The sequence below is a fragment of the Mustela lutreola genome, chromosome 3 (assembly GCF_030435805.1).
Source record: "Mustela lutreola isolate mMusLut2 chromosome 3, mMusLut2.pri, whole genome shotgun sequence".
In the NCBI taxonomy this organism is placed as follows: domain Eukaryota; kingdom Metazoa; phylum Chordata; class Mammalia; order Carnivora; family Mustelidae; genus Mustela; species Mustela lutreola.
The window spans coordinates 172,626,567-172,653,589 of record NC_081292.1 but is presented as its reverse complement, the minus strand read 5'-3'; the positions used below and the strand labels follow the sequence as shown (position 1 = coordinate 172,653,589).

The following is a 27,023-nucleotide window of genomic DNA, read 5'->3' as shown; positions in this document are numbered from 1 at the left end:
TAAATAAATTAAAATCTAAAAAAATAAAATAAAATAAAGTAGCCTTTCTCAAAAAAAGAAAGTTGATGTGCTTTGTCAAGTTGAATAATTTAGTGAGGTTTGTTAGATTGTTCTAGAACATCATTTCAGAGAAGGCTTAATTGTTTAATTGTAAATTATGTTTGATACCTGTAAATATGAAATCTCGCATTTAATTCAGCATGTAGTTACAGGCCCAATAGAAAATCTGGACTTCATAAAGAAAATGGTTGTAGATAAAGCTATAAGAAAATTATTTGTATGTTAAGTTTAAGAAGTTGAAATGCAAATGGCAAAGTAGGACACATATTTGGAAAAAAAAAAAACAAAACAAAACAGCCAAAGAGATGATATTGATAATTATACAGTATCCTACAAATTAGTAAGAAGACATACTCCAAACCCAATAGACTAATGAGCAGTAGAGATGTACAGTTTTACTAAGGAAATGAAATGGACAATAGGCATGAAAATACATTCTATCAATGATCAGCAATTCAAATAAAAAGAATTGCAAGGATGCGAGGTATGGGGAGAGGAGGAGATCAAGAAAACAGCAGTTTTTAATCTGACAGATTGGCAGGAATCAAAAGGATTTCTAGAGCCTACTGTTGGTTAGCTGATGCACAGTTGATGGTAGTGTAAGTTGGCGTAAGCTTTTGGTACAAGTTGAGAATCTTCTATGTTCCGACTCTCAGACTGCTGCCTTACCTGAGTCACTCAGAATCTCCTTGGTTTCTTTTACTGCAATATCTGGCATCGACAACTGCACAGAATATTGTATGGTCTTTTTGTGGCCAGAGCAGCCTGTTGGCTGGTCATTCTTCATGAGAAATTGCTCTCTAAGGTGCTCAGAGCAGGGGTCGGTTCTTCTGTGTTGATAAAGATTAAGAACTGACACTTATATTCAGTGACGGTCCTGACTCAGATGCATCTGGCTAGTAGAGAGAAGACAGGGAGTTTATCTTCTCTTGTTTTATGATTTCCCGGGACAACTGGCCTCATACCTTAATACAAAGTAAAGCTGGGCAGATCCTGCCCAGAAGGGAGGGGACATCCAGTCACCCATTAGAGATAAGACCCAAAGCTGTGACCTGAGTATTTTTGCTGAAGAAGTTATAAAACAGCCTGTCCTTTGGGGAAGTGTTGCAGTGACCCCCTCCTGACTTAGAAAAGAGCTGTGTTGATCCAACAATTTCAGCTCTGAAGCATTATTTAAAAGACATTGTTAGAGGTATATTTTGCATGGAATTATTGATATAAAATACCAAGTTTTGCCAAACTGTATTCATACAGAAAGTTGAAACGTGAAGACATGGACCTTAGTTTTTTTTAACTCAACTTTATTTGTAATATTACTAAGCTGATTTAAACTTTGGTATTCATTTAGTCACAACTAGAAGAAAAACATTTTTAAGAGCATTCCCTTTCAGTACACCTGAAAGGTTGTAGTTTAGTCCTGAGCAGACCACCTTTAAACAACAAAAGACATTTGAAAACTGCTCCTGGGGCCAGTCTTCAGCTGGGGTGAAGAGCAAATCTGTATAGAAAGAGCACACTTTTTTCTGCAGAAGTGAAGTTAGTACACTTCTTAACTCCTAAGAGTTACTTAGCTGTGTGTTCAGTTTAGTTAAAATACTTCCAACTCTGTCTTTAAAGTGAATTGTAGAACTGTTGGAGTGGGTGTTTACATATACCCCACCTTGCTCCAGAAAGGATTTGAGGTAGCTTGAAATATTCTCTTGTACCTAGTTATCATAACTTTAGTCTTGAAAGTCCATAATGACTGCATAGCACACTGAACTCACCACAGTAAAACTTGACATGAGTAATATGATTCTCTCAATAAGTGAAATTTATCAGGAGGTTCCTGTTCATAAAATTAACACACAGCTTTTTTCTTTTTCTTTTCTTTTTTTAACACAAGCTGGTGGTTTAAAACAAGTTTTTGTAAAATAACTTTTGTCTATAAATCAGCTACTAAAGCAAAGCCCTCTCCTATAAATGTGTATCTCTTACTTTGTTGCTCAAATCTAGAATGGACATTATCATTAGAGAATATTTCATAAGCATTCATAATTTGACATTCCCATGTTTAGTGTGAGTAAAAGAAACTCTCAAGGATGAACAGAAAGCCAGTTTTAGAAGAACACAAAATTGAAATTATTTTTAAACATTACTTTTACTAAGCCCATTTCATTAAGTACTCATTCTGTAATTCACTTAAAACAAGAGGATCGAAAAGCTCATGGTCACTCAGACCTCTGCATGTGTTTGAACTTGGAAGGGTGTATACAGTTTTCATAGCCTAGCTCTTTATGTGTGCATTTCTGATGTTTAATAGAAAAGGAACTTCAGTTCTCAGTAATGAACAGTAAAAATCCATTCCAAAGTGTATGAAACTGAAGGATGGGCCAGTTTTTGTTTTGTGGGGGTAAGGAAGATTCAGGGGTATCTTTTCACATTTATTTAACTCAGTAATCTTAGAAATTGCCTTTTGCCTGTTTGATCAGAATTTTAAAAATCAGTATTTCTTAAAAAGTCACTTGGTGAATATTTATTTCTGGATACTCTGATAATTTAATACTATTTTGTTGTATGCTTTTGTAATCCTTGATCTATATGTAAGATGAAAAGACAGATAAATGCAAAGAGAATTTGGAGTCAAGAGATTTGCCTTGAATCCTGATATCCATACTCATTATGGGACCTCAGGGCCAGCCTTTTCTGTGAATCTAAAGATGTATAAGAAGTATTTACCATAGGAGTTCAAGAAGGTGGGAGGGATAGTTTTATGGATAGAAAGTGTTTATCGTAGTAAGAATACAAAAACACTAGTTTGAAGGAATGTTTGCATCCCTGTGTTTATTGCAACATTATTTATAATAACCAAATTATGGAAGCAGCCCAAGAATCCATAGATAGATGAATGGGTAAAGAAGATTTGGTAACTATATGCAATGGAATATTATTCAGCCATAAAAAAGAATGAAATCCTGCCATTTGCAACAACATGGATGGAGGTAGAGAGTATAATGCTAAGTGAAATAAGCCAGTCAGAGAAGGACAAATACCATATGATTTCACTCATATGTGGAATTTAAGAAACAGAGCAAGTGAACAAATTAAAAAACAAAAAGACACAAACCAAAAAACAGGTTCTGAACTAGAGAACTAACAGAAGGTTACCAGAGGGGAGGTGGGGTGGGGGGGAAGGTTGAAACAGGTGAAGGGGGATTAAGAGGACACTTATCTTGAAAAATACACAGAACTGTTGTATTGCTGTGTTGTACACCTGAAACTGCCATAACATTGCATGTTGACTAAACTAAAAAAAAAGCCTGTAGACACTGAACTAGAGAATATACATCACACTATAATGCATAAGTGATCAGTATTGTTAAGTTTATTCTAATTTAAAATTAATAAAATCAGTCCGTGCAAAAAAAGTTGTGAATATCCAAAAGAGGATAGTTCTACCATTTGTGCCTCGGTCTTGGGAACCCAGCAGTATTCCATGTTGGTTAACTATCTGAATCCATCGCACTTTAATCAGAATTTTGCCATGTTTATATTCTTGGCACAAACAGCATACAGATGGGCAAATTAGAGTTGCTCTGCAAGTAGTGGTCCAGCTTTGTGCATAGCAACAGGTAAATTATAGGTGCTTTCCTAAGATTTCCTGCTCACTTCACCTACAAAACCATTTAAGTGGTGGCCCCTGGCCCTTTTCTGGCTAGGTTTCAAATTAAAACTTTCAAGTTAACTCCTGTTTGTTTATATATCTGTCATTTCTGTGGCCTTCTCTGTTTGTGAGAAGAGTTTTTCAGTGTCCATCAATAAGTGTATCTGGAGTCCTGTACAAAGTGTGTAACAAGATGGTTAATAATCAGTTTTGCCCCCACTGGGCTTCCTGAGTCATCGGGGCTGATACGTTTGTAAATAACAAGAGCACAGCTTCGTCAAGGTTTTAAAAGCTTCCGTGTGAGGAGGGAGGGAACTTGCACTGTGGGCTCTTCCTGGAGGGGCTGGCATTTAGACAAGGGGTGGGGATGGGCCGGATGTTGGACAAGTAGAGAAGGGTGCTCCCAAGGAGGGGCTACCCATGGTGGTATTGCAGTAGTTTTCCAAGAATTATTTCCAAGAGGGGCTCTGTAAGTCAGCTGTTGAAGGACTTGCCCATGTACTTATTCCTCTGTAGATGTGCTTCCTCTTCCTATCTGCCGTAAACAGAAAAGTTTGTTTATGGAACTGCAGTGGACACAGTGAACACGTGTAGATTAGAACAGTGAAGTAAAAGAGCTGTGAGGCTCTGTAGAGGAGAATGGATTGTTTTATGTCAGAAACATCGATTAAGGTAGTCTTTTGTAGTTACCCATAAATTTAACCCTGGACAGTTTGGCAAATAAAGGGACAAAGCAAAACACAATAGACATACCAATTAAAAGAAACATACCAATTCTTCAGAATAGGAACTTTTTATTAATTTTTTTAAATTATGAAAATGTTTAAGCATATACAAATAGAATCTAGTATAATGAATTTTCAGCTTCAACAGTTGTTAATGATTTGCTAGCCTTGTTTCATCTGTTCCCCCACCCCACCTTACTCTGAAGTGGAATATCTTGGAATATCTTAAAGCAAATCCCAAATTACTTGTACTTTGGCATGTATGTTTCACTAAGGGCATTTTTTTTTCTTACCTACGATAGTCCATTATACTACCTGACAGAATTAACAGATTCCTTGATTATCTCTCCAGTGAATAATTTTTCTGATTGCCAGGATACCTATTTGACAGTTGGTTTATGTGAATCAGGGTCCATAGAAGATCCATACATTTGACTGTGTCTTGTGAGTCTCTTAATATTCTCTGCTCCCCACCCTGCCTTGTGCTGTTTCATCTGTTGGAGAAACCCAGTTAATTGACTTGTCCCTTGTTCTGGGCTTGACTTACTGCTTCCAGTGATGTTGTTTAAATTGTTGTTTATCCCCAGTTTCCTGTGGACTGGGCTCTAGAAACTTGATTAGATTCAGAATTTTTGTTTTATAGTCGGGGAAAAGGAGATCAAATACTTATAGATGATGAAGCTTTGTGTTTCCTATTGCATTATGTTGTGAGACAGATTGATGTCTGGCTGTCCTATTTTTAGCAATAGACCAGTGTCTTCCAAATTTTCAGCTCCAGTGTTTCCACTGAAGTTCTCCATCACCCTTTCATCTAGGATTTTAACGATCATCACTGATGATTGTTGCCTAGATCCTAGATTCATCAGGGATTACAAAATGGCAATTTTCTGTTTTTCTTAATGTTTATTAGCTGTGTGAATTTTCTAGAAAGTACTTTTCCTTGTCACCTATTTGGTTACCCTCAGACACGTCCTGTCTCAGAGAAGACAGGATAAATGTGCTGTTCCCCTTCTTTTATTTACCAGTTTTGGGGATAGTGATTTGTTGCTCTCACAAACTGCAAGGTGACCAATGGATTTTTTTAGTACTATAGTTTTCATGGATTTTAATGTTTTACTTATATTAACTATATTAAATATGTAATAATTTATATATTATATATATTCAGATGTTTGTGTGTCAATTCATTGTGGTCATTTTTTTTTTTAAGATTTTATTTATTCATTTGAGAGAGAGACAGTAAGAGAGAGAGCATGAGCAAGGAGAAGGTCAGAGGGAGAAGCAGACTCCCCATGGAGCTGGGAGCCCGATGCGGGACTCGATCCCGGGACTCCGGGATCATGACCTGAGCCAAAGGCAGTCGTCCAACCAACTGAGCCACCCAGGCGTCCTGTGGTCATTTTTTTTAATGCCCAAATTATATCTTTTTAGGTCTATGAGAGCCTTTCAGATTGACTCCTGTGTCTTTTTTGTCACGAACCCATTCATCTTTGCTTCCTGAAGTAATTAACATGTCCCAAGTTCATCTTGTTTGTGTATTTCCTGTGCCTTCGTGGAGACCTGGTTCCTCTTACAAGGACTGAGCTTGTATTAATTTTTAAAAATGGCACTTTTGGAACACCTGGGTGGCTCAGTCAGGCCGCTGCCTTCTGCTCAGTTCGTGATCCCAGGGTCCTGGGATGGAGTTCCACATCGGGCTCCTTGCTCAGCAGGGAGCCTGCTTCTCTGCCTCTGCAGCCTGCTTTTTAATAAAATTAAAAAAAAAAACACTTTTATCAAGAAAAAAAAGTATTACATGCACATTATAAATACTTAACCTTAAAAATTTAGTATACAACTCATATTCTCACTACCTGTTACTAATCTTTGATATTTCTTTCTCTTAGTATATGTATCTGCACATGTAGATCACACATGGGATTGTTTTATACACATACACAATATGTATATATATTTGCACTTTTATATCTAAAATATTTTCAGGGGGGAAGAATTGTGGGCATTTTTTCATTTCCATAGAAGTCTTCAGAAGCATTTATTTTAGATGACTTTACAGTGTTCAGTTATATTTACTGAAGATTTTTGTTGTTTTCCCCATTTTCCACTTTCGAAAATAATAATTCATTTGCCATCCTGGCACATAAATCTTAAAGAAGCAGATTAAAGGAGCAGAGAGAAACATTTTTTAAGCCTACTGCTATGTAATAAACACTCATTATAATATGAAAGATACTGGTAACCTGATAGTGCATAGTTGTTTGAAGTCCCAGCCCTTCCACTTTACTAACTAGCTTCATGATATTTGAACAAATTATCCAGTATTTTTTTTTTTTTTTAATTTGACAGCGAGATCACAATAGGCAGAGAGGCAGGCAGAGAGAGAGGGGGTGAAGCAGGCGCCCTGCCGAGCAGAGAGCCCAATGCGGGGCTTGATCCCAAAACCCTGAGATCATAACCTGAGCCAAAGGCAGAGGCTTAACCAATGAGCCACCCAGGTGCCCCCAAATTATCCAGTATTTTTGAGCCTTAGTTTATTTGCCTATAGAACAGAAAAAAATAAAACTTCTGTTAGGAATGAAGGATCAAAAGAGTTCCACTCTTTCCTTGAGGATCAAAAGAAGTAGTTCATTCATTCTACAGATATTTCAAGGTATGTACCAGGAACTCTTCCAGTTTCTGGGTCTATAACAATGAATGAGTGAAACCAATAAGGTCTTTGTTTTCATAGGACTTTTTAACAGAAAGGAGCAGATAAACATGTCAGTTTATGGTGATAAGTGCTGAGAGAGCAATGAAGAAGATAAGGAGATGAGAGCAGGGCAGAGGTGCTATTTTGGAAACAGTGGTCTGGGAAGGCCCTATTGATAGGGTGTCATTTGAGTAGAAGTGTGAGTAAAATGAGGGAGAGAGCGGTGGTGATTTGAGCTAAGAGCTCTTCATAAACAGTATGGGGAATGTGTTAGGCCTGGCCCGGGAATTCAAGCCAGAGAGTGTGCCTCAAGTCTAGAGCACAAGAGATGAGAACAGAGGAATGGATCACAGGGAGCTTTACGAGCCTTGGTTAGGAGTTTGGATTTTATTCTGAATGAAATGGGAAGTCATTAGCGGGAGGTATTGAACAGAGGAGTGAACACTGCTTTGTAATCATTATGTAATCATATGAGAGACCTTATTTTAAATACTGCCACTGTTACTACTACTACAGCTCTCTGGTTTACCATCTAGGCTATGCAAGAGTGGCAGTTTGACTCCTGCATAGTGTCCAGTGTTGAACATCCTTAGCCCCTGGAAGTCTAGTCAGGGTATATTAATTGCAAAAGACACTCCAAAGTCTTGTATCTCTTGGGCACTTAATTTTGGTTTTGACATAGTTAATGATGAGGTATGTATTTGGTGGCTTTGTTCATTAACCAAAGGTTCAATTGCTTCTTCAAGCTATTGATAGTTTATTTTAATGGAGCTAAGTCATTACATCTTATTTACAGCTGAGAAGGGCATGTATCCTGTTCCTCCAGAAGCTGAATCAAAACTTTTAAGATGCAAGTTTAAAAAGAAAAATAAGATCATTAATTTTGTTATCCAGTCTGTGAATAGTCTCTCTCTTTTTTTTTTTTTTCTCATTTTTCATTGTGGAAATAGTCACAAATCAGATTTTAGAAGGAAAAAAAAAAAGCCTGCGTAACTATCCTTTATTACTGTTTATTCAGATTTGACCAAATGCAGATGGTGCGCTAAGCACATTTAAACACATGTAATTTAATGCTTATGCTAAGTTTTGAGGTAGCTATTGTTTTTCTCATTTTAGAGGTGAGGAAAAGGGGCTTAGAAAAGTCTGAGTAAGCTAAAGCACGGTGAAATCAGGATTTGAACGCAGGTTATCTTTAAAGCCGTGTAATTAACCACTGTGCTTTATATGATTGCACCGCACAACTGTATGGATGGTCTGGCACCTAGCACGACATCTGGCATGTTGTAGATATTCAGTATTTGTTTGAATTAAGGAACATGAGCCCTAGAAGCAGGACATTAGGCCTCAGAACTGGCTATCTAAAAATGGGTTCAGGTGTGTACAACATTTCACACTTTCCATGACTGCTTAATTAAGGTACTTTAACAGTGTTTGTAGCAATCATCTTACTGTGTGTGGGGTTTTTGTTTGTTTGCAGTTTTTGCTTTTACCACCAAGTTTATGAGTCAGATCTAACAGGTTAGTATAGATTCCTGTGAACTCAACAGCCTAGGAATGTGTCGTCATTCAGCACTTTTCCTTTTTGTCCCTACACACATACACCCATATCCGTGCACATGGGAGTGTTGTCTTCCTCAGAGCAGGTGCCCCTGATGCCTTTAGTTTGTGGCGTATAGTGAGTGCGCAGTCACTATGTGAATGGCTGCATGTCCTATGGACCACTTGACTACTTTTCTGTATTTATCAGTTCATAGGTGAATAGAATTAGTTACAGTTAAGAGGGGGTCACACAAGCCAGAAGCAGTCAGATGCCTAAGGAGGGCAATGCCTTGCAGTACTCACTCTAACAATGTTAGACTTTTATTTTCCTCGTAGGTGTTCTGTATGTTCTTAAGCACTTTTTGAGGTGGAGCCTTACGCTCTTAGGAGATATTAAGTGACCATTTCTAGTATCATCTGGTCTCCATCTGTTTTTTTTTTTTTTTTAATATTTTATTTATTTGACAGAGAGTTAGAGAGAGAGCACAAGTAAGGAGAGTGTCAGGGAGAGGGGGAGAGCGAGAAGCAGGCTCTCCGCTGAGCAGGGAGCCCGATGTGGGGCTCGATCCTAGGACACTGGAATCATGACCCAAGCTGAAGGCAGCTGCCCAACCAACTGAGCCACCCGGGCACCCCTGGTCTCCATCTGTTTTGAAGAGAGTAGACTTTCAGTACAAAAGACCACAGATACAGAGCAAGTAATGAAAAGGAGAATGTATACCGAATTGTTCATACCCATTGTCTCTATAGGCTGTGCTGGTGACTTTCATGGTCTACCTTGAGTCATCCTTTAATATTTGAATTTTGCATAATGAATAATGTCACCATTTCTTTAAAAAGTAGAAGTTTAACTCTCAGTGATACACGTAGGTGTAGCAGTAGATACAAAGACTTTCATTATTCTGACCCCCACCCCAACTCCCCCCCCAACCCCCAAAGATATAGAAGCTTTGCTTATGTGAACAAAAGCACAAAAAGTGTTTTTGGGGGCACCTGGGTGGCTCAGTGGGTTAAGCCTCTGCCTTTGGCTCAGGTCATGATCCCAGGGTCCTGGGTTCGAGCCCTGCATCGGGCTCTCTGCTCAGCTGGGGGCCTGCTTCCTCCTCTCTCTCCGCCTACCTCTCTGCCTACTTGTGATCTCTGTCAAATAAATAAAATCTTTAAAAAAAAAAAAAGTGGTTTTTGTTTTTGTTTTTAATTTCTTGGTGATTTCAGTGATCCTAGTCATTATGTGAACCAGATTTCCCAGAGCATCCCCTAAGGGTGATATTGGCCCCATTTATAACCACTGCCCTACGTGGAGGATAATGAAGTTCTGCATTTGGTGTCTGTAGAGATTGAGAAATTGAGAATAGAGAGATTGAGAAAATAGAATTGACTGAAACTGTGAACTGATTATATATGGAAGAGCTAGCAACTAGAAAGAATCGAGTATGATGACCAGGGTTTGGGACTAGATGAAAGAATTCATTTGCCATGAAGGGGAACTTAAAAAAAGAAGTAGGGCTTGGGGATGAGTTTTGAGTTGCCTGGAGGACATTTATAGAAAGCAGTACTAGGAAATGTAGGCCAGTTGGTTGGGGAACAAGATGGATTTCAGGTTACTGAAACCATAGGTAGGGGTGCCTGGGTGGCTCAGTTGGTCACGCATCTGACTCTTGGTTTCAGCTCAGGTCATGATCTCACGGTCATGGAATTGAGCCCCATATCCAGCTCCGCGTTCTGCACCCATCTACTTCAGCTTCTCTCTCTCTCTCCCTCCCACTTGTGCATGCGCGCTCTCTCTCTCTCTCATTCTCAAATAAATAAATAAATAAGAGTTAAAAGAAAAAGAAACCACGGGTAGATGAAATCAATCGAATATAGAGTAAGAACACAGCCAAGGGTGGAACCCGGAAGGACATCAACGTTGTAGTAAAGATGAGTCTGAAATAAATGCAGAAAGAAAGGGAGAGCAGTGCATGGAAGCAAAGGGGTATACAGTGCTTGGTATTCACACAGACTCCTTTCCTGCAGCTTTAGCATAGAGTTCATAAATGTTGTTTTTAATATGAAACCAGTATATTTAATTATTCCTCGCCCCCCGCCCCCAGTCGATTGCCTCGAATTTTCAAGTTAAATTTCCTGTGTAAGGCTTCTTTATCTTTGGGATCGATACAGCATACAGGACAGTTCAGCATCAGGAGCAAGCTTACCTCCAGTTTAAGAATTGTAGGTGTATGGGTTTCCACAGCCCTCTAGAATGCTAACAGTGGCTGGTTTTCTCCCAATTGCATTAGTAATTTTGGCTCAGCCTGAAGAATCCTGTTGAGATATATTATGAACCGAAAAACCTTTTTTTGAAGGGATGGAGGAAATTGGTTGTATTTGAAAGCTAAATGGATTTTTCAATTACATGTTTTTGTCCATTTCTGTTCATGAACTCCAGTTATGTCCAAAACGTAGTTTAGGCAGTTTTAAAACAGTATGAAGAAATAGTTTGAACATATGGAAAAGTTGAGTAACAAAGAAAATCCAGGTACCCACCATCTAGATTTAAAAATTAAGATTTGTACCATATTTGCAAACATGGTACTCTGGCTTGGAAGTAGGTGGCATATTCTGGGAACAAAAAGAACATCAGTGTGGTTGGACCTCTGTGATAAAGCCCGGGGCACTGGGCCATGACTTGGAAATGGGTAAAGCCTAGGAGGGCCGTGGTAGGAATTTGGATTTTATTATAAGGGCAGTACAGAATTATTGAAGGGCCTTCATCAATGGGCTCTTGTTACGAATCCCTAAAACTCCTTCAAATACTTGTAATGAAATATTGCTGATGGTAAAGAAGGAAAAGAGGGAACCTGGAAAGGCAGGCAGGTCCTTATGCTGAAAGGTATCTTTTAACCATCTTAATCTTTTTGTTTACCATTGCTTCTCCGCCCAGGTATCACCATACTTGGGATCATCAGTTCCAAAACTCAGACATGTGCCTGAGTGTGTTTCATCTCCAAGGATCTTGCTGAGGAGTGTCCACTTCTTGTTTTGGGTACTTGTTACTAACTGTATTTCCTCAGAGTACAGTCTTACTAGTTTATATGTTCTGCAAAATTGGCTGCATAGTATATTAATTAAAAGGAATGATTGTGTCATGCTTCCTCTTTTCCCTCACAGAAGCACATTATATGGGTTCTCTTCAGCAGCTGTACCCTTTCTGCTATGATGAGTATTTGGTTTATGGCAGAACTTTTTAAAACTCCCTTTGCCCTGGAAAGTCACTTCTTCAACCATTGAGCCAGAGCTGAAAATATCTCTGTTGCGTAGCACCATAACACTTCCTGCAAAATACCATTAAACATTCCTACCCTCCACCCAGCATTGATTTGTAGCATCATTGTTATTATTTGCAGAGTACAAATAGGAAAGATTGTATTTTCAGAGGATTTGTTGTGATTGTGAATTCACTGTGTTTATGAAAAAGCAATCTGCATTAACCCCTCAAAAAAAAAAAAAAAAGTAATGGGAGAGAGTGATGCAAGATTTGTGGATATCTGTGCCTATGAACATAATTTGTGTACCCAGTCAGGTAATCAGATAATGTAATAGCCATTTGGGATAACTCAGTTATAATTGATCTAAACTTCTTGTCATAGAAAAGATATTTAGATAAAATTTTATGCATCTTTGGATTTTGAGAACCTGTGGTTCTCTTTGGTCCTGTGATCAAACAGATTTACAAGCTGATAGAAAGATGGTAAGTTGTTATATAGGTGATAACTTGGGTGTAAAGATTGGTCAGAACAGGTCATATCAAAACATGTCAAGAGGGGCACCTGGGTGGCTCAGCAGGTAAACCCTCTGCCTTCAGCTCAGGTCATGATCTCAGGGTCCTGGGATCGAGCCCCACATCGGGCTCTCTGCTCAGCAGAGAGCCTGCTTCATGTCCCCCACCCCACCCCTGCCTGCCTCTCTGCCCATTTGTGATCTCTATCAGTCAAAAAAATAAATAAAATCTTTAAAAAAAATAACAAAAAAACTTGTCAAGAAATAACACACTTATTCATGTTTCATTGTAGGCTTAACATTAGCGTTAATTTGCATGCTCTTCCCCCCAAGTGTGTTTTTATAAACAGACATGCAGGTCCCTGTATCTCAGACTTAAGAGAAAAAACATTCAAATACTTTATTCAAGTAAAGTCTTAGGCAAAGTCCAAAAGAAGTGTTAATGATGCTGTGCAGTGGAGATATTTTGTGTTGACATGGGGAAAAAAAAACTTGGGCAGAGGTGGGCAGTGGGCCCCAGGGACAGTTAAATATAGGAGATTGAAAGTCACAGTTTGAAAACCACTGACCTAAGTGCTCTGTAAGGTTCTTCTCAAAAATGTTACCTTTTGGTATCTTATATGAGGTTGTTTAATGTCTATGAACTAACTTCTTTCAGTTTATCTAGTAAAAGTTATTATAAGTTCTGACACGTTCCCAAGTTAATTCCATTGTCTGTCTTGTTAGTAACTTTGTTTTTTCATGGTGACTTCTTGGAATAGTTGATGTCCTCTTTTCACATGATGTAATATTGTGGTTTATGTGGTCGAAATACTGTTTTCTGCTACCCACAAAAAATCAAGAACTTCCAGAAGTTCATTATTCCCAGGGTTTTATCCAGTGAGTTCCTTCATAGGAGATAGTCTTATCCAGGCAGAAAGAGTACACATTGAAACTGTTACTTAAGGGACTTGAGGATCTGCCTGGAGATTGTTCAAGGCTCGGTCCAAGATTCTCTCCAACTCTGAGACCATGACTGACTAAAGAGAAGGAGGTGTGTGCCCACTGGTTGCTTGGGAAGAAACAGTGTAAACAAACACTGGCCAAGACCAAGAGAATGAGCCTGTTGCTAGTGCTGTTTGGCTGAGCTCCTTACCTAGCTTTTTGCCTCGGTTTCCTCAACTGTAAAATAGAGATATCTATTAATAAGAGGTATAGTCCAGTGACTAAGGACACTTTGGATCAAGACAGACCTGAGCTGGTTTTATCGTTTAGTACCTTGAGTCAGTTTCTTGACCTCATTAAAGTTCACTTGTAAATGGGAGTTAATAATGGTAGTAATGTCCCTCAGGGAATTGTTTAAAAAGATCACATAAGGTGATGAATTAAAGTGCTCAGTATGGGGCCTGGCAGTACTAGTTGCCCTGCTCATCAGCACCAGCATGTTCCTCCTCAAATGAGTGGTTAGGAGAGCAGGTGATAAAAAGGTATTTTGAAAAGTACAAAATGTTCTGTAATTCTAAGATATTTCTGCATTATCATTTCCTTTGATTATTTGTGGGTTTCTCAGTTCCTGCTCATTTTGAAAGTTCTTTCATAAAGTGACTTTCTCAAACACTGATTTTCTTCCCATGTTAGGATTTAAAAAGCATGTTTTTTTCTCTTGACCCCACTTTTTCTCACCTATGCCTTTCTGTGTCCGCAGGTAAAGCAGGCAGAGCGCAGCGAGGCATCCATCGCTGCCGCCATGCCGTTCCCGTTCGGGAAGTCACACAAATCTCCAGCAGACATTGTGAAGAACCTGAAGGAGAGCATGGCCGTTCTGGAAAAGCAAGACATATCTGACAAAAAAGCAGAAAAGGTATGTATTTGGCTTTATTTTATGTTTTCAATTTTTTGATTAGGAGCAAATACAAGACAGATTATGGGGTGATTTTAAAAGATCAATAATTCCCAATTTGGAGTTTTTAAAATAGAGTCCTAAAGTAGCATTTGCTAATGATTAAATACCATATGCTTTCTTCTGTACTGCCATCTAATAGATTGATTTCTAACTTTTTTCTCGGTTTTTCATTTCAGGTTTTCAAGTTTGTTTAAATTGGGGGGATGGTGGTTTTGTTTTTGTTTTTGTTTTGTTTTCATTATTGAAGTGGTTTATCTGATTCCTGAAATCACTGTTTCCACTGGTGGTTGTCTTGGAGCAGTACCTCTCCTGGTTTCCTTTCCTCCTTTCTGTGTTGCCTTTATCCATGACTAGTGTTTCCTTCTACCCAGTCACCATAGCCTAAAACTTGGCTTTCATCCCAGTCTATCTCCTTCTTCTTTAAGATGTGATCTTTCACAAAATAGTATTAACCCCTGCTTCCTAAGGGATTTATGAATTGATCATGACATCCATTCCCACTTGATGAAGACCCTCATGACCTTTCTTAAGGACCTTAGCAGTAGCTTAGTCCTTAGTATTCTTTGTAAAATATCTCCCCTACTTTAAACCTTCCTTGCAGACTCCTTCCATGGCGCACAAGACCCTTCATGACCTGGTCTCTGCTTCTCTAGGTGATTTTCAACGCTTCTTCCCTTTATTCTGTGTACTCTAACAATCTCAGCTTGCCGCTGTTTGTTAGAGCAACTAAAGCAAATAATCAGCTATACTGTTTTTAATGCCTTTGTCTTATCCACCCCCTCCATTTCTACCTCAGACCCACTCATCTTTCAGAACCACCCTGTACCTTTCTTTTTTCCTAGATGGCTTCCCAGAGTACACCCTTTCCTTCCTCATCCTTACCCCTATCTCTTTTGGCCACCTCCTTTGGAAATGCCAGCACTGCCATCATCTTAAACATGATTTTGTTTGTGTCAGATTTTTGTCTCCCTTATTAGAACATGGGCTCTTTGACCCATGTGTTATCTCTGGTCCACTTATGCCCTCCACAGTACCTAACTCCCATGGGCTGGGACTCCCTACTATTATTTGAATGAGTATTTCATCACTCATTGGAATGACATTTACCACCCTGTTGTTTTTTTAGAAGGTTGTTTCCTGTCTTGGGTTGTTGAATATTCGACTGCTTAACATCTTTTTTAAGTCCAAGGCTCTGGTTTACATTCTCTTTTTCTTGTGAAGAAAAGTTCATACTCATGGGATTAAGATTTGTTACAGGCTATTCAGTTAGATCTTCCCTGGAAATTTTAGTCTCTCACATTCTCATCACAAGATATTGATAAATGTTAATGATATGATAAAACTTAAAAGACAAAAGGTCTGGTGTAACAGATGACAGCTAGATTCTCATATTTGTGTTTGCATTCAGTCTGCTGTCATGTGTTAGTTATTTTGGTTGAAATACATAAAGAAAATCTGGACTCATACAGATGTATAGGTAGGAAAAGGAGGTATATTTTAAGAAAAGGCTTTCAAATAATTTTGAATTTTTTTTATACCAAACCAAAATTCAACAATTGATAGTTCCTTGGTTGTAATAGAACCTGAAAGTATTGTGAATATACTTTTCATACTCTGTATTTTGAAAAGATCTTTTTTTTTTAAAGATTTTATTTATTTATTTATAAGTAATAAATAAATAAAGATTTTATTTATTTATTTATTTGTCAGGCAGAGATCACAAGTAGGCAGAGAGGCAGGCAGAGAGAGAGAGAGAGAGAGGAGGAAGCAGGCTCCCTGCTGAGCAGAGAGCCTGATGCGGGGCTCAATCCCAGGACCCTGGGATCATGACCTGAGCCGAAGGCAGAGGCTTTAACCCACTGAGCCACCCAGGCTCCCCTAATACTCTGTATTTTGAAAAGATCTTTTATCCATGTATGATTTTGTAACATTCATTGATCATTTAGAAAGTATTAGATAACTGACATAGACACATATCTTCCAAATGCTAACACACAGAAAAGTCTTACGTATTGGGAAGTGATCTGCAGTTTGTATTCAAAATTTAGATTTGGTAACAAATACTGTTGGGTGTTTCTTCTAAAAGTGACAGGTTTACTTCATTGATTTTCAAGAAAATACCTGCCAGATGTCCAAGCCTGAATGATATGTCAGTTTTCTTTTAAGTAAAAATGATTTTCCATTAAAAAAGTGGCTTGTTCAGCTCATAGCTCAACAATTGTACAAGTATGTTTCCTTAAGACAGCCAGTTACACTTCCGGAAGGGTCAGAAGGTGTTTATGCATGCTCCCCATTTATCACACCAATGTTAAAAAGACATATGTGTACTCAAAGATCAAAATTTAATAAAATGAATATTTTGTTCCTGCTTCCTCCTGACATTCTTAAGTGAAACTGACTTTTTTTTGTTTGTTTGTTTGTTTTTGTTAACTGAGTGCATGATAATATAGATTACAGTGATAGCTAGTACAGTTTGCTGTCCATGTCTTGACTCAGTCTCGGAGGTCATTGCTATCAGTGCAAATGGCAGTATAACAGAAAAAGGCAAATAATGTGTTGGTATTGATTGAAAATAATTTTGACCTCATGGTTCCCTTGAGAGGGTCTTAAGGGTCCCTAGAGGTCTACACTTTGAAATCTGTGGTGGCTAATGGAAGGTGTATGTGTGTGTAGGTCAGTTGCATCAGGTAGGGGGAGTATCCTAATTTAGATGGGGTATGTGAGGAAGCTTCCTTGAGGAGGTGGCATTGGAGATGAGTTCTGTAATTATAGAAAACAAGTTTAAGACTGCCTGGATGGCTCAGTCAGTTAAACGTCCAACTCTTGGTTTCGGCTCAAGTCATGATCTCTGGGGATCAAGCCCTGCTCTCTCAATGCTCTCTCTCACTCGCTCACACACACTCTCTCACTCTCTCTATCTATTAGAATTCATATCATCTACTTTACTAAATCAGTGGTTTTCAGCCAGGGGCAATTTTCCCCTTTATGGGACATTTGGCAATGTCTAGAGACATTATCGGTTTTAACACTGGAGGGAGGATTGCCACTGGCATCTAATTAGTAAAAAGGCCAGACATGTGCTAAGCATGGGGCAGCCCCCACAACCAGGAATTATCTGGCCCAAAATGTCAGTAACACTGAGGTGAACTGCTGCTTTAAACCTTAGCAAAAATAGACTTCCTGCTATTAGGATAAACAAAGCAAAGAAAAATAGTTGAATTTATGAAAAATTTCATTTCAGAGGAAAAGAACAATTCTGAAAGGCAATCCATGTAAATTATTTACTCTGAAATAGATTAAGAAGAGGGAGGAGGACCATGAATTTTCTGACTCACCTTGTTAATCAAGCTTCAAAAGAAAGTAGCAACTGCTGCAAATGGTGAAGAGGGAACTGAGACCTAAAAACAATGAAAAGATGAAAATCTCATCACTCGTTAAAAACCATGAGAAACAACTTAGACTTCACACTTCAGACTGAAAACTTGAAGGTAGTCCCAATAAAATCATGCTAGCTATGACTTAGTTAGCATTGTTCTGGAAATTCAGCCAGTATATAAAGAAATTGTTTAGAAATAAACATAAATCTACTCCCAATAAACAGGGAAAATTACATTGTTGAGATATTCGTATATCTGTGTAAAACACAAGTAAACCAATTTGAAAGTGAGAGTTCACCAGGGCAGCTAAATTGATAGAGAATTCATAGCACCCCTAAATGCCAATCAGAACTATTTAGAAATTGTTATATTTTAAGAAAGTACCTCATTTACAATAGCAACAAAAAAGTATAAGATGTCTGGGAATACTTTAATCAGGAAGTATGAAGAACCTATATGTAGAAAACTATAAAACCTTATTTAGAGGCACCAAAGAATACCTGGTCCATGTTATCAGCTGGCATACAGTTAAGATGCCATTTCTTCTAAAATTAATTTTTAAGCTTAAAGCAATTTAATTTAAATGCCAGTAAGATTTTTGTAATTTAAAAAATTTTCTTAAGTTCTAGAAAAGTAAAAAAATAGCTACAAAGTTGTGGCAGGATTGAAGGAATATAAATTCTACTTTATTTTGAAGCAAAACACTTCACCATCCACTCACAGTCTTTCCAACCATAGTTAATAAAACTCGGTCCTTCTTGTTTTTCAGGCCAAGAGTCTTGCATCATGCATGACTCCTTTCACATTTCCCACATCCAGTTCATGAAGCAAATCCATTCACTTTATTTGGGGGAAAGAAAATTTAAAAAGCCAGAATCTAACCACGTCTCCCATTTTGCTAGGTACCACTTTGGTCTGGCCTACCATTATCTCTGCTCTGGATTACTACAGTATCCTTTTAACTGGTCTCTCTTGCCTCCCTACAAGCATAGTGGTTCTTTCAAAACATGAGTCAAATAATATTTTCCTTAGAGTAAAAGTCAGAGTCCTTACAAGGGTCTGAACTAAGTTCTACAGGGCAAATCCTTGTCTAGGCCTGTTTTTATGAGGTTTGTGAGTTAAGATTGGTTTTTACATTTTTAAAGGATTGGTTTAAAAAGCAAAGAAGAATATGGAACAGCGATCTTATGTGGCCTGCAAAGCTTAAAATATTTGCTGTCTACCCTTCAGCGGAAAAATACACAATGACCCTTGCCCCGGATAGTCAGGCCTGTGGCTTCAATGGTCCCTTCCCCAGGTGCTCTCCCCACATTGACTTCCTTTCTTTATACACTCCAGTCAGGCTTTTGCCTTTAAGCCTTTGCATTTGGCTGTTTCTTTTGCTTAGAATGTTCTTCCTCCAGCTTGGCTTACTCCCCACCTTCAAGTCTTTGCTCAAATGTCACTTTTCACACAACGCCCTATTTAAGATTTTATTTATTTATTTGAGACCACAAGCAGGCAGAGAGGCAGGCAGAGAGAGAGGAGGAAGCAGTCCCCCTGCTGAACAGAGAGCCTGATTTGGGGCTTCATCCCAGGACCCTGAGATCATGACCTGAGCCGAATGCAAAGGGTTTAACCCACTGAACTACCCAGGCACCCCACACAACCCCCTATTTAAAATGCAACTCTCCTCTCTGGCATTCCTGTTCCTCTTGATCTTGCTCTATTTTCCTTTGTAGCACTTAACATTTTTAATATACGGATGATGTTTGTTTATCTTTCTTCCCCTGTTAGACTATAAACCTTCCAAAGACAGCTTAATAACTATTTACATTTATTGAAAGTGGAATATAAGGCACAGTTAAATTGAAATGCTGTTACCTTATGACTCTTCTGAACTCTTAATTCCTATTGAATAGGATAAAACAGGTATTACTGAGAGTATGTAAAATTTGTATTTTGAGTTTATGACTAATAAGAGTGTATAATGGCCACATATCTTAAAGATTTTTATGATGTTGGCCAAGAATCACATTCCTTTTTAGTAGTACCACACATAGAAGTAGTGAGATAAATGACCCTTCTCAGGAGATCTAACCAGTGTCTTCCATATAGTTTTATTTCATTAATTATCTTCCCCTGTAGTTCAGGATGCCCAGGGGACATTTTTAATGATTGGATGAACAATTATACCTAGTGGACATGATTAGTAGACCACTCAGAGCTTCTAGGCAGGGTTCTAGTGATCTGTTATAAGATACAATCCTCAACTCTAAGTGGTTGATTTGTTGTTACTGATTTCTATGAAGAGAATTAAAGGGCTTACTAACAGAGTTTGTGAATGACAAATACTATAGAAGGATAGTAAACTCTATATGTAACTGAATCCAACACCAGAGGAGGGTGAGTTAGCTAGGGGTGGTGGTGCAGAGGTTGAAGCAATGGCATGGTCTTAACTAATAAAATGCAATACAGAAAAAATACAGCTTTGCACTAGAATCTTTAAAAACAAAAACAAAAAAACTACATGCCAAAGGAGAAAACAAAACAAAATCACTAAAAATACTTGATTAAACCAAAAGAAGGCCGAAAAAGAGGAAAAGGAGGGATTAAGGAACAGGTGGGACAAATGGAAAATAAACAGCAAGATGATAGACTCAGATACCATAGCAGTAATCATATTAAATATAAATGGTCCGAATACCTCAATTAAAAGACAGAGATTGTTGATTTGAATTGATTTAACTTTATGTGCCTATAAGAAATGAACTTTAAAGATAATGATACAGGGATACCTGGGTGGCTCAGTCAGTTGAGCCTCCAACTCTTGATTTCGGCTCAGCTTGTGATCTCAGGGTCATGATATCCAGCCCCACAACAGACTCCATGCTCAGTGTGGAGTCTGCTTGGGATGCTGTCTGTCTCCCTCTCCCTCTGCCCCTCCCCTCACCTGTACTCCTGTACACTCTAAATGAATGAATGAATGAATGAATGAATATTTTAAAAGTAAATAAAGATAAGGACTCAGCTTACAAGAATGGAAAAAAGATATGCCATATTAATACTTGTCAAAAGAAAAAACTGGAGTGCCTCTTTTAATATCAGGCAAAAGTAGATTTCAGAGCAAAAGAATATTACCAGGGATAAAATCATTTCATGATAAAACAGAGGTCAATTAATCCAAGAGATACAGCAATCCTAAATATTTATGCAACTAGTAACAGAGCCTTAAAGCAAAAACTGATAAAATTGCCAAATAAGTCAGTCACATCCACAATTTTAATTGGAGATTTTGGTACCCCAATCTTAGTACTTGATAGAACAAATAAGTAGACAATCAGCAAGGATTTTCTAGTAGACCAGAAAGATACTATCAGCCAACTTGACCTGACTGATAGTTATAGAACCACAGCAGAACACTTCCACCCTTGTGACATATGGCACATTTTTCGTAAATGTAGACCATATTTTGGGCCTTAAAAGAAGTTCTATTACATTTAAATGGATAAATTTATATAATATATGTTCCATGACTACAGTAGAATTAATTAGATGTAGTAAATTAATTAGACATCAATAACAGTCTTAGAAAAATTCCAGAATATTTGGAAACTAAACATCTGAGTAATTCATGGATCAAAGAAATTAGAAAGTTGAGTGGAATAAAAACAAAACACAAACAAATAAAAATAAAAACAAAATAAAAATAAAATAAAAACAAAACAAAACACATCGGAATTAGTTGCTTTTAAAACATTAGTTGGGGAAATTTTATAGCATTAAATGCAAATGTTAGAAGAAAGGTCTTAGTCCCCACCTTAAGAAACCAGTAAAAGAGCAAATTTAACAGAGTAAGAAGAAAGGAAGTAAATAAAGATCAGATCAGAAATTCATTAAATAAAAATCAGGGAAAAAACTCAAAACCAAAAAGCTTGATCTTTGAGAAGATGAATAAAATTGATAAAATCTAGCTAGGACTGATCAGAACAAGACACAAGTCACCAGTATCTGCATTGAAGGAGTTGAAATCACCACAGATTCTACAGATCTTAAAAGGGTAATCAGGGGATATTGTGAACAACTTCATGCCAATGAATCTGACAACTTAGATGAAATGGACAGATTCTTTGAAAGACATAACTTGCCCAGGCTCACTCAAGGAAAAAAATAGATGACTTATATCCATTAAAGTAATTCAAAATTAGTAATTTTCTCCCCCCGCCCCAAAAAATCTAGCCATAGATGGTTTCACTAAAAATTTCTACCAAACATTTAAGGAAGAAATAACATGATTTCTACGTAAACTTCTCTAGGAAATTTAAGAAAAAAATATTTAACTCCTTCTCTGAGGCCAGGATTACCCTAATACCAAAACCAAAGACATTACAAGAAAATTATAGACTAATATCCCTTAGTGAACTAGATGCGCAAGTTATAAACTAAATTTTAGGAAATTGAATCTAACAGTAGGACCATACATCATGGCAAGTGATATATTATTTCTAGAACCCATGGCTGGTTTAACATTCAAAAATCAATCAGTATAGTTGATTGTATTGACAAACTACATGTCAGTAGGTGAAAAGAAAGAAGAGGGGGAAAAAAAAAACGATTCTGATGAAAACTCTCAGGAAATTAGGAATAGAATTTCCACAACCTAACAAGGGACATCTACAGAAACCCTGCAGCTAGCACTATATACATAATGATGAAAGGCTGAATCATGTATTTCCAAGAACAAGAATAAGAAAGGAGGAAAAAGAAAAAGGGATGTTTACTTTTACCACTTCTGTTCAACTTTGTTCTAGGAGTTTGTAGTGCAGTCAGGCAAGAAAAAAATAAAAGGCATGAAGAGGAAGATGTAAAACTATATTTGTGGATGATGTGATCATCTACATAGAAAAGCTGAAGGAATTTACAAAAACGCTAGTAGAACTAATACATAAATTCAGCAAAGTCACAGGTTACAATATAAATCTACAAAGACAGTTGTATTTCTGTAATAATACAATGGAAAATCCCAAATTGAAATTGAAAAAAAAAATCATTTGGAGTAGTATCGAGAAAATAGAAAACATTTAGAGATAATCTTACAAAGTAAAAGACCTATACACTGAGAACTACAAAATCTTGCTAAGAGTTGAATGACCTACATAAGTGAGAAATATACCTGTTCGTGGGTTGGAAGACTCAATATTGTTAAAGTGTCAGATCTCCCCAAATTGTGATTTTATAGATTCGTTGCAATCCTAGCAGGCTTGTTTATAAAAATTGGCAAGCTGGAAAATTCAGAGGACGTACAATCAAAACAAATTGGAACAAAAACAAAGTCGGAGGGTTTATAGCATCTGATTTCAAGAATTCTAAAGGTGCAATAATCAAAACAGTGTGGCATCAACATAAAGAAGACACATAGGTCAGTGGAACAGAACAGAATTAGAAATAAGCCTACATGTATATAGAAAATTTTTGAGAAAGGAGCAAATGGAATTCAGAGGAGAAAGGGTAGTTGTTTTCAACAGTTGGTGCTGAAACAATTTGATAGCTACATATGTGAAAAAAATGTTGAACCCACAACTCATTCCATATATGAAAATTAACTCAAAATGGATCACACAACTAAATGTAAAACCTAAAATTATAAAGCTTCTAAAAGAAAACATAAAATCTTCTAAATCTTCTAAACAGAAAACAGAGTTCTTTGGGCTAAGCAAAGAATTCTTAGATCTGTTACCAAAACATACTCTATTAAAAGAAAAATTAGTAAATTGGAATTGATCACCACTAAAACTTTCTGCCTTTCAAAAGATACTAATAAAAGAATGAAAAGACAAGCCATAGAAGGAGGGAGAATCTTTGCAAAGCATATATCTGATATAAGATTGCATCCAGAATATATGAAGAACTCTGAAAACTTAGCAATATGAAAACAAACAATCCTATAAAAAGTGGGCAAGAAATCCAAATATACACTTCACCTAAGATTGCATCCAGAATATATGAAGAACTCTGAAAACTTAGCAATATGAAAACAAACAATCCTATAAAAAGTGGGCAAGAAATCCAAATATACACTTCACCTAAGAAAACACTTGGATAAGCACTTGAAAAGATATGAATCATTAGGGAATTGCAAAGTAAAACCATGAGGAGATCCCACTACACACCTATTAGAATGGCAAAAATTGAAAACTCAGGCTGTACCAAATGTTGCTGATTATGCAGAACATTTGAAACTGCAGGTGGGAATGTAAGATGGGAAACCACTACCAAAAACAGTTTAACAGTTTCTTTAAAAGTTAATTCTGCATCTAGCATCCCATTCCTGGGTATTTACCAAGAGAACAAGAAATACATGTCCACACAAAGACTTGTACATAACTGTTCATAGCAACATTATCTATAATAGTGTAAAGTAGGAAATAGTCCAGGTGTGTGAATAAACCAGTTGTGGTACATCCATAGAAAGGAATACTACTCAGCAATTAACATAATCTACATAACAGCATGAAGGAATCTCAAAATTATTATTTTGAGTGAAAGAAACCAGTCTGTAAAGAGTACATAAGGTATGGTTCTGTTTCTGCAAAATTCTATGGATAGCCATAATGACAGAAAGTAGATTAGTGGTTGTTTTGGGATTGGCAGGGATGTGGAGGGTTAGGGTGGGGTTGGCAAAGTAGGGGACTTCAGAGGACTCTTAGTGGTGATGGGTATGTTTAATATATCTTGATGAGCTCATGGGTATACACATAAGTTTAAACTTAATAAAATTGTACACTTGAAAATCTCTGTGGTTTCTTCTTTGTCAATTATAATTCAATAAAGAGAGTAAGAAAAGACGATCCATGGGCCAGCTGAGATAGAGGTGGCTTACAAACCACATGCCTTTGCCCTGAGAAGAGATCATGTAGTGAAGTACCCAGAAAGACTATTGAAAGCCTAGGTGGCAATAATAGAAATATAGTATTTAAATTCGAAGTGACTATCTTCTGCTGTATATAGACCAGTCCATACTTGAGGATATAGAGAAACTAGAATGTGTTGGGAGAGGAATGTCCATCTGGCACAGAGATTGAGAACTCTGCCATGAGGAGTAATTGAATAATTGAATAATAATTGAATAATTGAATGATGGAGATGTGAAGTAGAGAAAGAATAAAATGTGAGCCCTAGGCTCTTAGTTAAAAGTTTTTAGGGGATCATCTTATATGAGGAAAGGGAAGGTTCCAGATAGTGGCAGGAGGTAGAGTTAAAACCTGTAAGTGGAAGTAAAACATAGAGTCCAATTTCATCTTGCTATTAGGAAAAATAATAGGTAAAAATTGGCTTCCCTTCAGGAGAGCAGATTTCTGTCTCTGGATATGTATTTGACACAGGCCAAGAGCCCACTTAGGTCTTGTAGAAGAAATACAAGCTTTGCGTGGTTGACACATCCTTATGTTGAAAAAAACACCATATTTTGCAAGGTTCCTTCATAAAGAATAGCCATCCGTCTTATTTTGAGGTATAATAGTTTCCTGTCATTATTCTCAAGATCCATATAAAGAAAGCTGTTGTTCCTAATATAACCAGTACAATGAGATTTCACTCTCGGCTCTGCCAAACCCATGGTGAATCTTTGCCTGTTTCTGCTTTACTCATTATATCCATGGGCATTTTCTCATTCATTTCTTGTGATTTTGTAGACAAAGATGGTAAATACAACATTTGAATGCTTATTCTCCCGTTTGTAATATGTTATTATTTTTGCTTGTTTTATATGCTACACAGCTGCCTTATTAAGAATTGTATATAATAAAAATAGATTAGTTCCTTAGGTACCATGCCACACCTTTTTAAAAGAATTTGAAAACTACTTCCCTTACCCTTTTAGGGAAAAAATGGTTTATCTTACCATCCTTATTTTTAGGTAACTGGGGCATGAGGGTGGAGTGGGATGGGGTGGAATTTGTTCTTTCATTGCTAACAGCCACATAAATCTGTGTATATAATGGCTATTTACACACTCTTTGCCCACCGCATGCTATATAAAGAAGGTACAACTGCCTGTTCAGCTTATACTTGGGTGCCTTCATTGCTGTGAATACATGTGTTCACAGTGTTGAATGGTTATATTCACTCATTTCATGAGAGGAATAAGTTTGCTCTATGTTGGCATATTTAAGAGGGGCAAAGGGAGTAGCCTTTTCTCGCATAGCCATTTGACAGTGACTCATGGTTACTCAACTTGTTTAGAGTAATCTTTGACACCAGAAGGTTATTAATAGGTTATTATTAGTCCATGATCTTTCAGCTTAGACTGCTGAGACATTTTCTTTATTAGAGAGAGATGTGTGGGTCTGTTGTTTATTGGAGTAGTTTGTATTTTTTTTTTTTAATTAACACAAGAATTCATGTGAAAATAGAATTGCTTTTATCAAATGTTTAGCACCAGCAATATTTTTCAGCTTTCTTTTAGATTCCATCTCACATCCTTTATCTTAATTTACTTTGATTTTAAAACTTCCTTTTTTCGGGGCACCTGGGGTGGCTCAGTGGGTTAAAGCCTCTGCCTTCAGCTTAGGTCATAATCCTGGGGTCCTGGGATCGAGCCCTGCATCGGGCTCTCTGCTCGGCAGGGAGCCTGCTTCCCCCACCACCTCTCTCTGCCTGCCTCTCTGCCTGTTGTGATATCTGTCAAATAAATAAATAAAATCCTTAAAAAAAAAAACTTCCTTTTTTTCAATGAGATCATATAATAGATCCCTTTTTGAGAATGAATTGATATTTAAGGCATTAAATATAGATTGGTATGTATTTAGAGGACACTTGTTTAAAAATGATTCTTTTACTAAAGAGTGGGTATAAAGAAATTCAAAGAAAGAAAAATATAAGACAAGGGTTGCCTGGGTGGCCCAGTCAGTTAAGTGCCTGACTCTTGGTTTTGGTTCAGGTCATGATCTAAGGTTCCTGAGATTGAGCCTCACATTAGGCTCCGTGCTCAGTGGGGAGTCTGCTTCCTCTCTCTCTCTCTCTCTCTGCCCCTCCCCTTGCTCATGTGTGCGCATTCACATTCTTGGGTGTGCACTCTCTCAAATAAATAAATCTATTTTTTATTATTTTTTATTAACATACAGTGTATTATTTGTTTCAGGGGTACAGGTCTGTGAATCATCAGTCTTACACAATTCTCAGCACTCACCATAGCACATACCCTCCCCAGTGTCTACCCCCAGCTACCCCAACCCTCTAACCCCCCTCCATCCCAACAACCCTCAGTTTGTTTCCTGAGGTTAAGAGTCTCTTATGGCTTGTCTCCCTCTCTGGTTTCATCTTGTTTCATTTTTTCCTCTCTTCCCTTATGAGCCTCTGCCTTCTTTCTCAA

The 27,023-nt window shown here is 37.5% G+C and overlaps 1 protein-coding gene across 1 annotated transcript in view; it reads left to right on the top strand.

Annotated features, from left to right (window-relative positions):
- Window positions 1-27,023, top strand: part of CAB39 (calcium binding protein 39) — an 87,988-nt gene that overhangs the window by 21,221 nt on the left and 39,744 nt on the right. The window contains exon 2 of the mRNA XM_059167778.1: window positions 14,100-14,255. Within this exon, the coding sequence (XP_059023761.1) occupies window positions 14,142-14,255 (114 nt within the window). The 5' untranslated portion in view covers window positions 14,100-14,141. The remainder of the gene's footprint in view (window positions 1-14,099; window positions 14,256-27,023) is intronic.